General features: G+C 41.3%; 1 protein-coding gene across 2 annotated transcripts in view; it reads right to left on the reverse strand.

Moving 5' to 3' along the window:
- LOC147107539 (X-linked retinitis pigmentosa GTPase regulator-like) overlaps window positions 1-13,080 on the reverse strand; it is a 166,958-nt gene that overhangs the window by 35,362 nt on the left and 118,516 nt on the right. For both annotated transcript variants that reach the window (XM_086006626.1, XM_086006627.1), the window contains exon 14: window positions 2,639-2,800. In XM_086006626.1, the coding sequence (XP_085862752.1) occupies window positions 2,639-2,800 (162 nt within the window). The remainder of the gene's footprint in view (window positions 1-2,638; window positions 2,801-13,080) is intronic.

The following is a 13,080-nucleotide window of genomic DNA, read 5'->3' on the forward strand; positions in this document are numbered from 1 at the left end:
CTTTTGTTCCGTTCCTTCTTAAATGCTGTTTATCTGCAATATCTTTTAGTTCTGAGGAAGAGTTTCTACCTAAAACCTCAACTGTCTTATGTTTTCTTGATGGATGCCACATTACCTGCTGAGTGTTTCCAGAGTTTCCTGTCTTTGTTTCATATCCTATATACCCACCATCAAACATGTGTTTATCATCTAGTTTCCTCTCAAATTACTGTACTTGGTGCTTCAGTTGATGGCTTATCTTTTTCTGTGTCAGCTGTGGCTCAGTGGGTAGCACCCTCGCCTCAGAGTCAATAAGGTTGTGGGTTCAACTCCCACTAGAGACTTGAGCACAAAAATCTAGGTTGACACTCCAGTGCAGTGCTGAGGGTGTGCTGCGCTGTCGGAGGTGCTGTCTTTCGGATGAGACGTTAATCCGAGGCCCTCTCTGCTCTCTCAGATTGACGCAAAAGATCCCATGGCACTATTTCGAAGAGCAGCAGGTGAGTTATGCCCAGTGTCCTGGCATATATTTACCCCTCAATCAACATCACTAAAACAGATTATTTGGTCATTATCACATTACTGTTTGTGGGAGCTTGCTGTGCGCAAATTGGCTGCCGTGTTTCCTACATTACAACAGTGACTACACTTCAAAAGTACTTCATTGGCTGTAAGGCGCTTTGGGAAGTCCGGTGGTTGTGAAAGGCGCTATATAAATGCAAGTCTTTCTTTCTTTCATTAACCCAAGTGTTCTTTCCTTCCCAAAGCTCTGTCCTGTTTTCCACTCTACTGATATCAATTACCTTCATCAATCACATCCAATCCTATTAACATTTTTGATGATCAATCCAGCCTCCATTCAACTCTCTTCAGATCACAATCCTTCAGGGGATGTATCATTGCATCTTTTTTATTTGACAATTATTGTGGAGAAGGTGGCGATGGGCCTAGTGATTGTTTTTACAATGGAGTAGTTTTCTAGGTCATCTCAAAGGGCATTAAATGTCAACAATATATTGTAATGATATGTGGGCCAAATCAAGTAGGGCTGTCAGAGTCCCTTACCTGAAGGACATTAGTGAACCAGCTGGGTTTTTACAATAATATGTGAGCGTTCTTGGTGTCAATCTACAAATGACCAGATTTGAACTCTCATCTTATGGGTTGATAATTCAGTACCAGAACCACTACACTACCTTATCCATTTGATATCTTCAACGCCCTTCAGTGGAGCAATAGAAATCGTGTTTCTTTTAATTCTTCAAAGATGGTGTTTTTTCATATCTCTCAAACTGCTACTACCTCTTACCTTTGATATCTCTTTTTTCAACCATGTCCTGCATTATGGGCCTTGGCCCTTCACCTTGGTTTTGTAATTTAAAAAAAGGTCCTTCCTTTGTCAAAGTATATAACTTGTATAAAAAGGTCCACTTCCCTTCCCTTGTTACTAACTTGCTACTTCTTAACTTGGATCTCATTTATTTGAACCTTTCACCATAGTAAACAATTTGCTTGAAAATCATGGGAGGCTGAGCAGATGAAATGTCAGGACCATTGTCTTAAGAAGTGTATTAACAACATACAAGTTCCTGATCACGGATTACAAAATGACAGCTGCACGATAGATGTAAAGTCAATGCAGGCATTTATCAATAAAATAGATATCTAATTGGGATATAAAGGTATTAAAAGGTTGGGGAAATAAGCAGGGAATTGGGATTAATAAAAATAAAGCTATCATGCTTGATATGCCAAATGACGCATGTGCCTAAAGAACTGGACCATACTTTGTGCTTTACGATTTCATTTACAACATTGGAAGGGTAAGTTTCTTGATTAAAATAAAAACAGAAAATGGTGGAAATACTCAGGTGGTCAGGCAGCATCTGTGGAGAGAGAAACAAAGTTAACATTTCAGGTTGATGGCCTTTCGTCAGAACATCGACCTGAAATGTTAACTCTGTTTCTCTCTCCACAGATGCTGCCTGACCTGCTGAGTATTTCCACCATTTTCTGTTTTTATTTCAGATTTTCAGCAGCCACAAGTATTTTGCTTCTGTATTAAGTTTCTTGATTTCCTTTCTGTCCTCAACTGATTGCATTTTTGCAACACTAGTGGTTCTGATAATCACACATTTGGTGCATCGTAGATGAGCTATTCATCTGGGAACACACTTCTTACCAGGGCCATCGATACTTATACATCCCACTTTTAAAATTAACAGGTACTGGGATGCTGAAAAATGTAGCTAGGTTAAAGATTTAAAAGTAAAAACAAATGAAAAAAAGGTAGAAAGGAATATATTATATTATTAGTTGGAAAAAAATTGAAGTTAAAATAAAAAAGGACAGGGAGCCACCAGGAAAGAAGTAAAAAGGGGACAAGTTGATCAGTGGTAAATTGTTTATATTATATATTTTTATGTGAAATTGTAAATCAATATTTATTTGAACTGTTTCAGGTTATTACTGATATAAATCTATTCCTGATATTTAAGTAGCTTTATTACTTTAACATTACTTTTTTTAAAAAGCACCATAGTGCACAAGCTGAAAACTTACAAAACCAATCATACTAGGGTGACAGGAGATTCCCTGAACCAGCTAGCTCTCTGAGGGTTAAGATAATAAACACAAGATATCCAACCTGTTCACTGACCTCATTCTCTCTTTCATTAATAGCTTCTTGTTCTTCTTTTGCTGTTTCTTCTCCATCATCCACCTCATCTACACCCTCATCCTCTTCTTCGTTTTCCTCTTCTTCCATATCCTCCTCTTCCATATCCTCAAGCTCTTCATTTTCAACTTTTAGAATTTCCTTCTGCAACAAAAAAAAATTAATCGATTTATCTCAATATACTTTATATTCCCACTCAAAGGAAACCGTACAAGAAAAAGATAGCTGAGTGTACATGTTGGATTTAAATGTTTGAGCAAAATTGTTCAATAAATAATAGTAATAATATGTGCTTGCATTTATATGGTGCCTTACCTTGGCAACATGATGCAGAGAGTGGTAATATAATTCATGTGACAAGTCCTGATCTGACACAAGCACAGTAAGGTCAAGTATTGTAAGAAATATTACGAGAAATATCTCACACCACTTTGAGTACACAATGGCTGTAGTATATATTCAGTCCTATGCAAAAATAGGGCGCTCCAATGAACTTTTAAAAATTCGTATGGAATCTTTTTAATGTTGGGAGAAAGTGGACACTCCTGCTGTGTTCCCCAGCATTAAAAATTAGCTTCTGGTGAAGCAGAGCTCTGTGTATAAGTGGAAGCACACTTGCCCAGAGCTCTGTTGTCACTTCACCTAGCTGCCAGTCTACCAACTGTGCATTACAAATGGTAGATATTGGTAGCTGCAGTATTACTGCAGCCAAATACAGTTTCCACATAGGTACGACTTTTCCCCTCAGAGTTATTACCTGTGGGCATAAATAAACTATGTTTTCACTAACAAACAGGAATAATTCCACTTATAGTATATGACTTTTTTAGTCAAGCGTTTTTCCTCCAACTTTTGGTTTATATATATATTGTCTGTCATTAATTCCTTTTAGGCCTTGCAAGAATGCTTAATATTGCTGCACCAAAAGTTTGTCAAGATTCATTTCGGCAATAATCAATCCATTTTCGATATTGTGAATTATTGTTGAAAACATATTTGTATTAACATAAAAAATGTATACTTACCTGTAATTCCATTTTTATGTTTCTGCAATTAGGTTTTATTCCACCATATACAATTAAGTAAGTTCTTCATGCCTAAATCTTTAGGAATCCAAGATAATGAACTGTCAGCCAAGGAAAATCATTGGGAAGCAGGAAAGGGGGAGGACATTTCTGGATTATAGTATATTGGTTGGTAACCAGAATTTGTATCTCTAAGACAACAAACACTGCCACATCTCAAACAGGTCTTTACTGCCAAAATAAGATTTGTTTTTAATTTAGAAGTATGAACCATTATAATAGATACAACACTCAGACAGGAAAACTAATTCTCAAAACCTCTGCATCACCTCAAGCATCTCCTTGCTGAGCTTTTTACTATACATGTTAAGCTACCACAAATATTCTGTCACAAGCAGCTAAGCTGGCAGGCAATTCAACCTTACAAGGGCTTCTCAGTGGTGAGACTGGCCTGTTTCCATCAAAGTCCACTGTTTAATAATGCCCTGTTTCTTAAATGGGTCTATGCACATGGCATGCCAAGATTAATAAGTAAAATCTACACAATAACTCCTTTAAGGTAGTTTAGCTCTGCTTTGTAACTTTTGAATTATAAAAGTATCCTTTCTTTCCCAAAACTGAAGCTAATTCGGCTAAAGTTCACTAATCTGTTGAAATCTTTTGAAATTGCATGCAGTGGCTACATCAAACCAATATATTTTATTGAGAAACACTTATGCAAATGTTATTTTTTTCCAGTAAGGTTTCATTGTGAAAGGTAAACGTGCAGTAAAAACATCAAATCTATAATATATGCAAAGACTTTGCAACACCAGATACTTCACCTTCAATAAATGGTATACTCTTTTAACCACTTTGAATGGTCCACTTTGATTTAAATTGTTTTATCGTGGTTTAAATAGCACCCTTATTTTGTTTAGTGAAGACAACTTTAAAGTAAATCCTTGATATCTTGTGTATGTAAGTCCCACACCCTATTTCAAAATTATTGTAACATAAAAAGGTTAGGACTCCTTATACCTAAATGTTTAATAATTACTTTTATTCAAAAAAAGGTCTAGGTGAAGGACGTCAATGCTAGGTAATGTATGCTGTTGTCAACTGTGGATAAGACGCTCTCATACTCTCTCCAAAAAACGAAGGGAGGGATTTTCTGAGTGTCTGTAATATTTCCAACCGTGTTAATAACATCTTCAAGCAGCAGTGCTGTGCACATTGACTCAGTCAACTGCTGTGGATCGAGGTTAACAGTTTGTGACATATGTTTGCGATGCTTGAAATGGGTTTGGGAAAGTGCAGATAAAACACCTGTTAAGCTAATTAAGTGGGTGAGGTGGATTCCAATTAAAGCAGGCCATGTTTACTTTCTGGCTTGTGTATGCGTCACCTGTAAGTCCAAGTCAGAACTGGCAGTAATGGAACAAACTTGTAATCAAACTAGCAACAAAGAAATTTTGTCCTATTGCAGTTGTCATCACCTTATCAGATGAAGGTCGACACACACACAGGTAGTTAAAGATCTGACTGTCACACATTTCAGTTAAAGTAATCACTCATGCCAAACAATGAAAGGTCATTCATTGATCTTATGGAGATTATAAATAACACATGGTGACCCATGATGCTAAGTTTAAACTCATAGGAAACATTACATTGTACTGTACATAACAAAAGAAAGGCCTTGGTGAGACAACACCTTGAGTATTGTGTGCAGTTTTGGTCGCCTTGTCTGAGGAAGGATGTTCTTGCCATGGAGGGAGTGCAGCGAAGATTCACCAGACTGATACCTGGGATGGCAGGAATGACGTATGAGGAGAGATTGGGTCGATTGGGCTTATACTCGCTGGAGTTTAGAAGAATGAGAGGGAATCTCATTGAAACTTATAAAATTCTAACAGGACTAGACAGATTAGATGTATGAAGGATGTTCCCGATGGCGGGGGAGTCCAGAACCAGGGGTCACAGTCTAAGGATAAGGGGTAAGCCATTTAGGACAGAGATGAGGAGGAATTTCTTCACCCAGAGAGTGGTGAACCTGTGGAATTCTCTACCACAGAAGACAGTTGAGGCCAATTCATTAAATATATTCAAGAAGGAGTTAGATATATTTCTTAAGGCTAAAGGGATCAAGTGATATGGGGAGAAAGCAGGGACAGGGTACTGAATTTGGATGATCAGCCATGATCTCATTAAATGGTGGAGCAGGCTCGAGGGGCCGAATGGCCTACTCCTGCTCCTATCTTCTAAGTTTCTATACACAAATCACCTTTCAAATGACAGGTTGTCTGTTTCTCATTAGTGCATACGCAACCATTTCCAGATCTTAAAATTACTGTTGCCCTTTATCTATTCAAAAGTACACATAACATAAGCAACAAAGGCAAAGATTATGGAGTAGAAATTGGTATGCGTTGCACCTTTTGTTTGGATGTAAAATGGGTGCAACTACACCATTTTAGCAGCAGGACGGACTGCACCCTATGTTCACAGGTATTGATCCCACTGTAAATTCGTGGGGTTCGTTTTTTTAGGCTTCCCGGGCGGACATCTAAAACAGGTTAGGTTCCTTAAATATGTAAATGAGGGGCCGAATGCCTGTTCAGGATCCCTTTTAGAATTTTTTCTCTGATGAGGCCTGCCCTACTCAGGAACCTTCAACAGCCTTGGCGACTGCCAACCAGATATAGATTGTGAAAAAAAAATATTTAAAAAGCCCAGTCCTGTGGCACCGGAGGAGCAGGAGTGCTTCCCTTGACTTGATAGGAGTCATAATCGTTCCCCCCACTCTCCCATAGTCCGCCCCAAACTCCCTACCGTGACTTATTTGAGCACCACTGCCTGTAAGACAGGTGGCCTGAAATTGAGGTCTCTTCGCTCAGATGACTTTGCTTTGCTTCGTTGCCTGTGGAAGCGTGACCAGTGCCGGCAGCTTGCACCAAGTATGCGAATGAGGCCAGAGGATCAGTTTCTATCAATCCTTGGGCCACTTGCTTTGGGCGCGGGCTAGTCGCGCAGTGCCAAGTCTGGACCCGAAAATGGATCCAGACTAATTTCTACCTCTATGTCTTTAAACTATTTTTCATGATAGTATGCATGCTACTGCATGCAGTTTGTGAACTTCATTAATGAAACTCATGTACTTCTCATCCTGTTGCTATGTACTTGTGCTTTCCTTCTGACGGCATTACCATTAGTGGAAAATGGCTCTTCCAAATGGGAACTTTCAGATTGTTAAGAATGGAGAATTAGCAAAATTCTGATGATGGAGTAACAAGAGCAAGTCCTCAAACAGTTGTTATAAAAAGCTCATTGTTTGAGTGGTACATCATGGATAGGCTTCTGGCCTGAATACCAGCATCTTGCTTCTGAGGTTCCCTGTTTAGCTCACTGGCAACAGGTGTTTCACATAATCCCTCACAGCATCCCAGCTATCTGGGCTGAATTCATATCCAAGCTCCAGAGAGAAAAGGACACTATACCATCCAATACTCTTATTCGTATTAGTAATGGGCTTAGAATAGCCAGGGAATAATTTTATATTTTATGTGAATTTGTTTTTTAAATATAACTTTAAATGTTGAAATAGGTTGCTATTTTAGTTTTGTTAATTTTACAGATTCCCATCATGCATAAACTAATATACACAATAGTTGTGATAGAACCATTGAAGTTTACAGCACAGAAGGACGTCATTTGGCCCATCATGTCTGTGCTGCCTCTTTGCTAAAGCTATTCAAAACTAAACCTACTGACTCACTTCAGCTTTAAATATTTATCCAATTTTCCCTTAAGGGATGCAACTGTCTCTGCCTCCCAGTGGCACAGGATTCCAAGACCTAGTTAATGGCCCAGAATTTCCTCAGAGCTGCTCCCGCTCCACCAACGTAACTTCCCGGAAGTGCGGCAGAAACCCGGTTTACAGGCGTAAAGGGGGTTTCTGCTGCACTTCCAGTGCACTTGTAGCACTGCAGCAGCAGCTCCATGGATAGTCCAGCCCAATGTGTCATCCCATTCCTGTTAATGTTATGAGTACTTGTTTTAAAGTAACACAGTAAGTGTAAAATCTAAATGTTAATTAGATGTTTCTTTTTGTTAAAACGTTTACTCAATAAGAGGTGACAGCGATCACTGCGAAAGACGTATACGTAATACAGTAACTAATGCCTTTCTTGAATTCAGAACATTGATTTGACTGGTATTTCATACTGCCCTGTAACATAGTTAGAATAAGTAATCCTATATAGAACAGGAATGGCGTTAAGTGGAAGAACAAAATGGTCTATTCATATTTAATTTTTACTGGATTACCCCGCTGGCAGCTGCTACAAATACAGCTGGTCAGTGCTTTCCATCGTTACTTATGAAAGAGAAAAAACATTCCACTCACATTTAGATATCTGAGAGATAGCGGTTTTCTGTAAAACTCATTATGGTATTAAACAATACATTATTGGTATCTGCTTTTTTCTCTATATATTATACTCCTTAAATTGATCAAGTTGCTGCATAAAGACATGCCCTAAATTTACAGATTAACAAAGATGAACGGACACAAAATGTTTATCAATAAAAAATAAAATATAATTTTCAATCATGGAAACCCCCGACAGATTCTCAGAACCTCCTTACATTTTTGTGATCACAAAAACAAAAAACTCTTGCAGAAAGCAAAATGTAAGTAGTGCAAAGTGAGGTAAAAAAATGTTTAACTTATTACTCTGCGCAGGTCAAACTATGTGGTAACATACACATAAAAATTCTGAATAACCAGATTATTAGAACTAGAACACTAGTCAAATATATTCTAATCTAACCTCTTGCTTACTGAGTGGTTCAGTTGCTCAGTACCCAGTATGGAACTGAGCCATATAGACCAGAAAATTCCAAAGTTTTATCTCCTGAATGTACTGAATGAGCTGATCTCAGTAGGTGTACAATTAGACACAGTGGCCTGGAATTTGCCGTCCGGATAACGGCGAACTGGCAACGTTCGCTGCCATTCCGCCTTTGAAACTGACCACAACTTAGGGATTTGGCACAGTCAGTCATTCACTGCTCTTTCACAGGCAGCGCTGTGCCCCACCTCCCCACAAACAGAGCCGGCAATCAGTGTAATCTCTCAAATCAGGGAAACTGACGAAAACTTCGGCTCTTCCACAGTAATTACGCTGTTAAATTCTCCACTAAAAGTTAGAACCAAAGGGTAACTGGGGTTTTACAGAGTATTGACTGCTAAACAAACATTATGGCCCTGAATAGTCATTTTAATTTTGTGCAGTGTCAAATTTATCAATTTTAATAAAAATTTAAATTAAGAAACTTTAAAACAAAAAAAAATTTGTTCATCTTTATTTCAGGTTTGCCTTTTCCCCATGCAAGAGCCCCAATCTTTGTTTTGCTCTCTCTAACATTTTTAAAAAGTTAGAATTTTAAGAGCTTACTCCCTTCCTTGTTTGCTGTGTGAGAATTCTGCGCTTTGATTGGCTGCTTAGACAGCTTGTGGACGTCACAGCAGCTTGCACTAGGGAATCCCCACAATATACTGTTGATTTGAACTACGCGTCGGAAAACCCAAACTTCGACACAGAGATCGCGAGATCTTTGTGCGAAGCATACTTCAGGGCCAGCAGCGAATGACTTTGCTTTGCATCTGACCACAAATTCCGGGCCAACACCTCTAGGTTAGGAAGGAAGCATGGGGAAATAACCAGGGTTCCCACTTTCCTGGTTGTTACTGAAAAGTGCACATTTGGATGTGTGGTGAGGATAGGATTGGGCTTGGTTGTGATGCCCCATTGTTGAACAGCCTGTTGACACTCACTGTCTAGGCATTAAGAGTGAATAGCAACCATAAAAATATACCCCGTATATGTCTGTATCTCAGGAAAGGTGAAGAAATTGGAGTAATTAAAAAAAAATAAAAGATATACTGGGTTGCTCCTGCCCGATGGACCTGTCAAACTCCTCACAAATATTTTCCTCTGACTTTTATCCTTCTGCAACATGATATTCAGTTGTCTATCTATCCCGAAACAGGAGAGAGTCTCAGTGATGTTAACTTAAAGAAAGTTCTGGTTCATCTATTACTTAATATCGGTCAAGGCGTTAAGACAGTACAGTGATGTTCAAGAAGTTGAGGATGGTGTCAGAAAGGCCGGGTGTCATCATCATGGATAAAGAAGCTGAACCCATGTCTACAGATGATGTCACCAAACAGAAACATACAAATGAAGAATAGGAGAGAACCAAAGATGGAGTCGTGTGGCAACAATAACAACTTACACGAAAGATAAGCATGGGGAGGTGGGAGGAGAGCCATTGCAGGAGGTGTGCTTGCTAGATTGGGACATTTAAAAGTGGAATGAAGTAAGGTGGTGTCATGTAGATGGGCCATATAAGAGAGAGTAGAGATGGATAAAGTGATCAGTGTTGAACATTGAAGATTGGACAAGGAGGGATAGCATGCCACATTGGTAATCACAGATGTTGTTTATTACTTTTCCCAGGGTGCTCTCAGAATGGTAGGGTGGTAGTTAGAGAGGGCTGAGGCGTTGAGGTTGGACTTTGAGAAGGGAGGTTCTTAAGGACAGAACAGAATCCATTGATGTCAGTAAGCAAGGAAAGGTAGTTGTGTGATCATGAGGGGATCAGTGCACAGGAGGTGAGTTTCAGAGAGGACATCAGCTTAAGGAAAGCAAGGGGGAGATGGGAAAAAGCTACATAAAGAAAAAGAACTTGCATTTATATAGCGCCTTTCATGACCTCAAGATATCCCAAAGCTCTTTGCAGCCAATGAACTACTTTTGAAATGCAATCATATAATGTAGAGAAATGCGGCATATAATTTGCAGACAGTAAGGTCCCACAAACTGCAATGGGATAAAGGACCAGATAATGGCCCAGAAATTCAGGTCTCCACGGGTGAGTACGCACGGGGTACTCACCCGTAGGCCGAATGGAAGTGCCGGTTATCTGCATGCACTGCGCATGCGCGGGAAACTGGCACTTCCGATCCTCTGAACGAAGAGGTTCAGAGGTCGAACGCGCGCGCAGGAGAGGCTGCGTGTGCGCTTTGAACTTAGGTTTTTTTTGCAGGTTTTCCCGGGATCGTAAGCCTGCAGTATTTAGAAATGTAAAAAGCAGGCGTAAGGCCTGCTTTTTACAAGGTAAGTGGTCAATTAATTAAAATTAAAACATTTTTTCCACAGGTTTATTATTTTTTAATACTTTAAAGCAAGGTAAGTTTATTTTTAGCCCCGTTAGAATATAAAATTATTTTTTTCAATAATTTAAATTATTGTTTAAAATAGTTATTTAATGTAATTTATAGTTTATTTAAAAAGTGTGACTTAAAAAAAAAAAATTATTTGAAGGTTTACTGCTATTTTGGGGCCGTAGTATTCATAAGTTTTGACAGGTCTTCCTGTCAATCTTATGAATGGGCTTTTCCCTTCTCCGATTGGCTGCCCATGGCTCACGTGATCCCAGGGGACGCATTGCACTAACTACGCCCCGGGACACGCAAGCACAGCGCGCCGGCAGCTGGGCCAGACCCCGGAGCGGAATTCCACGGGGCCCTACAGCTCAACTGCCGGCGCGCAAGGCAAGTGCAGGTCGGGGGCTTACACCCGCGGGAAGCCCCCAACCCGAATTTCTGGGCCAATCTGTCTTAGTGATCTTGCCTGAGGGATATTATTGACCAGGACACAGAGAACACCCCTGCTTTTCTTCAAATAGTGTCATGGGATCTTTTACGTCAGACAGGTCTTGGTTTATGTCTGATCCAAAAGTCAGCACCTCCGATAGCGTGGGTAGGACAGGGGAAATCCACAGCAAGGGAGGAGGAAGAGAAGATCAAGGCAGCTAAGCAGATAGCTTTTCAAGACAAAAAATGTCATTGAGCTCCTCACACTTGATGTTGGAGGTGAAGATGGATGGAGCAGAAGGGAGTTGAAGGAGGTGAATTGTTATTAAGAAGTTCTTACTCTCATGGATAATTCTGTAGTAGTACCAAAATTTGGCAATGGAGAAGGAGATGGAATATTCTTTAAGGTAGACTAGCCAGATCTGGTGATGGACTACCAATCCAATCAAATGCCAGGTGCACTCAAGCTGATAAAGCACTCAGGCTTAAAAGCTGTGGGATTGGAATTATACGGGTTAATGACACGGCTAGGATAGGAGGGACTGTGTGGGAATAGTCAAAGGTCGTAGCAATGCAGCTGTTGTGCAGGTGGACAGTGGCTGCAACATTGTGGCAGATGGAGGGCCAGAGGAGAGGAAGTTAAGAGTTACCGGGCTAGATTTTCAGTCGCTTGTGCCAGCAGTTAGCGCCTTAAGAGAAGTGATTTCCGGGCGCTATGCGTGTAGCGCCCGGGCGCAGCGCAGTTTGCGCCCCGCCCCAAATTAAGTTGCCCGTTAGCGCCGGCGCAAAGTTTAGCGCCCGCCCGGATGCGCGCGCAGAAAATGACGTCACATCCTCGTGCAACGCCCTTTGGCCGCCCCGATTGCAAACTTCAGTCGGACCGCCCCATTGTGCGGCGGGCGGCCGGAGCGTTTGGAAAAAGGAACGCAACACAACCAGCGCGGGCCCCGGGGGGCGCTAATTAAAGGGAACGTCCTCTCCAGTATAAAGGCCAGCCTTTTTTCAGAAAACAGTCTTGTGCAACGCATTTCTGGAGACACAACAAGGAGGATAGCTAACTGGTTTCAAGCAGCAAGAGCCAGGTATTTTTGGACTCAGGCCATAGCGCTGCAAGTGGCCATTTGGAAATTAGACTGTTTGCCAGGATTTGATGGGGGCTGCATGGGGTGCCAACGCGGAGCTGCAGCGCCATGTCCGTAGGGCTCGCAGACGCATTGTGAGAGGGGCAGCCCTGGCTAGAGGCAGAGGGGGCTACAGGCGTCGGCCACGTAGGCCTTACCCAGTCAGGCTATACCGCCAGCAGCGCTCCTACCTAAACATGAGTGCCGCGCGATGTGTTAGAAGGCTCCGATTCCGAAAGGAGGTGATTGCAGAGATCTGCCACCTGCTTCGCCGAGATCTGCGGCCAAAGCTCAGGTGCAGGACGTCTGTCGGTGGAAGTGAAGGTGACGGTGGCATTGAACTTCTATGCCACCGGCTCCTTCCAATACGCTGCTGGGGACATAGCAAACATCTCCCAGTATGGCGCGCATCGCTGCATCCGCCACGTGACCGAAGCACTGCTCAGAAGGAGAAGCCAATTCATCTCCTTCCCCATGGCCCTCGAGAGCCAGCATCAGCGCGCATTGGGATTTGCCAGACTCGGGGAATTCCCCTTGGTGCAGGGCGCCATTGACTGTACGCATGTGGCTTTGCGGGCCCCTCTGGAGCATGGCGAGCAGTATCGCAACAGGAAGGGCTACCATTCTCTGAAT

Source organism: Somniosus microcephalus, chromosome 14 (assembly GCF_052327205.1).
Source record: "Somniosus microcephalus isolate GS21.2 chromosome 14, FLI_Smic_1.0, whole genome shotgun sequence".
NCBI classification, from domain to species: Eukaryota; Metazoa; Chordata; class Chondrichthyes; order Squaliformes; family Somniosidae; genus Somniosus; species Somniosus microcephalus.